The sequence below is a fragment of the Curcuma longa genome, chromosome 16 (genome assembly GCF_044706935.1).
Source record: "Curcuma longa cultivar G26 ecotype Majalengka, Jawa Barat chromosome 16, ITB_CL_G26_1.1, whole genome shotgun sequence".
Lineage (NCBI taxonomy): Eukaryota > Viridiplantae > Streptophyta > Magnoliopsida > Zingiberales > Zingiberaceae > Curcuma > Curcuma longa.
This window is the reverse complement of record NC_133876.1, coordinates 2,468,607-2,470,265: the sequence shown is the minus strand read 5'-3', so window position 1 is coordinate 2,470,265 and position 1,659 is coordinate 2,468,607. Positions and strand designations below refer to the sequence as shown.

The 1,659-nt window shown below is 41.8% G+C and overlaps 1 protein-coding gene across 1 annotated transcript; it reads right to left on the bottom strand.

Annotated features, from left to right (window-relative positions):
• Positions 1 to 463: 463 nt before the first annotated feature.
• Positions 464 to 1,334, bottom strand: LOC141847869 (21 kDa protein-like). Its single transcript, XM_074735957.1, has one exon. The coding sequence runs from the start codon at positions 1,283 to 1,285 to the stop codon at positions 677 to 679; it is 609 nt and encodes a 202-aa protein (XP_074592058.1). The 5' UTR covers positions 1,286 to 1,334; the 3' UTR covers positions 464 to 676.
• Between the last annotated feature and the right edge of the window lie 325 nt (positions 1,335 to 1,659).

Here is a 1,659-nt window from a genome sequence, read left to right as displayed (position 1 = left end):
GTCTTTGACAAAGATTCCTTCTCTATTTGAGATAAATTATCCTCATTTTGAGGCTTCTTATTGTCTTTCTCTATGATCTCCTATACATCTTGAGAAACAAACAAGAGTTTCATCCTTAGACACCATGTCTTATAATTCTCTTTAATTTGTGAGATGAGGAAATTGAAAAGAAGATGCTCCATAGTTGGTCAACAGCACTCCAACCAACCTTACTCTATACTACTTTATTGGAGAGAAAGAAAATGATGATGTTTATAGAGAGTAAGAGAATGGAGAACTCAATAATACTTCTTTCTTAATCTCTGGATTGATTATGAAATATCAAGTACACGAACATATTTATTTACTCTTCAGGAGAAGCATATAAAGAGACTTTTAAAGAGAGATTTTTTTCATGATTAAATTTTAAAAATATACTCTAATTTTAAAAATATACTCTAGAAATATATTTAAAGAGAGTTAATGAATGAATACTATTCATGCATGTATATAGATATTTCAACACAAATTAAGTACATTTACCCAAACACAGTGAGTACTTGGAACTTACTTCGCTGTCGAAGCAACAGTAGCAACCGCAGATGAGTCCAACATACATTTAGCTTTATATATCAACTTATATGCAGTTAAAATATTTCTTTAACTAGAATAACTAATTAATTTCCAACTTAATTAGCTAAACACCAGAAAGACCATTGATGAGGGACAAGGCATTGCTGGTGAGCTGCGCCGCCTTCACAATCTCGTCCCTAACGCTATTGCGCGCCGCCAGCGCCATGCTACTGCTCGGAAACTCCTCCATGCAGGTGTTCTCGTCGGTCAACGCCGAGCTCACCCACGTCTGCATATCACTGATGCAAAGCTTAAAGTTCTTGCTCTTCCTCAGCCCTCCCATTTCCTTGATGGTCTTCCGGAGCTCCTCCACCGAGTCTCCGATGTTGTCCACGCAGTCGTTAATGGCCCCGGCTTCCCTCGACCCCACGCCGCCGCTCTTGAGCGTTTTGGCGATGGAGGTGGCAGTGGCACGCGCGCCGGTCAGGCTCACCGACAGAGCGGCCTGTGCAAGCTGGATGGGGTCCGTCCGGATCGTGCCGGCGTAGCCTGACAGCGAGCTGAAGCAGAGGTTGGGGTAGTCTGTGGCAGTGCAGGAAGTGCGGATGAAGTGGAGGGCTTTGGATGAGCCATAGGGATCATTTCTGACTGCTGCACAAGCAGTGGCAGTCAGAGCTACGACTACAAATGAAGCAAGGAAGGAAATGGGAGAGTTGCTTTGCAAAGGAGACATGGCTACAACCCACTTAATCACTAGCTATTCGTTTCGCTCTGAAATCAGATATGAGCACATGGACGCATTTTATAGGAACTAAACAATGTTACAGTTACGTTGGTACAATAATGCATGGGTTAGCCTGCTTGGGGTAAGGTGGTGGTTAGGAATTAAACAAAGATGATATTCCCATAAAATAAAATGATGATTTGAATTTCATTTTGAACGTACGTGAGTTCAAATCACTGGTGAAGCTAGTGGTATGCCAAAATTCATCTACCTTTTTTGGATTTATACTTAATTTGTGGAGTTGGGTTGTTCACCACCAAAATTAATAGGAACTAATGCAAGCGTTAGGGTGAGCTAGGGAGGCCACCTTTCCACGTAAAAGG

Bases quoted from the DNA above. Each gene is read 5' to 3' on its own strand.
- LOC141847869 (XM_074735957.1), bottom strand. From the start codon at position 1,285: ATGTCTCCTTTGCAAAGCAACTCTCCCATTTCCTTCCTTGCTTCATTT.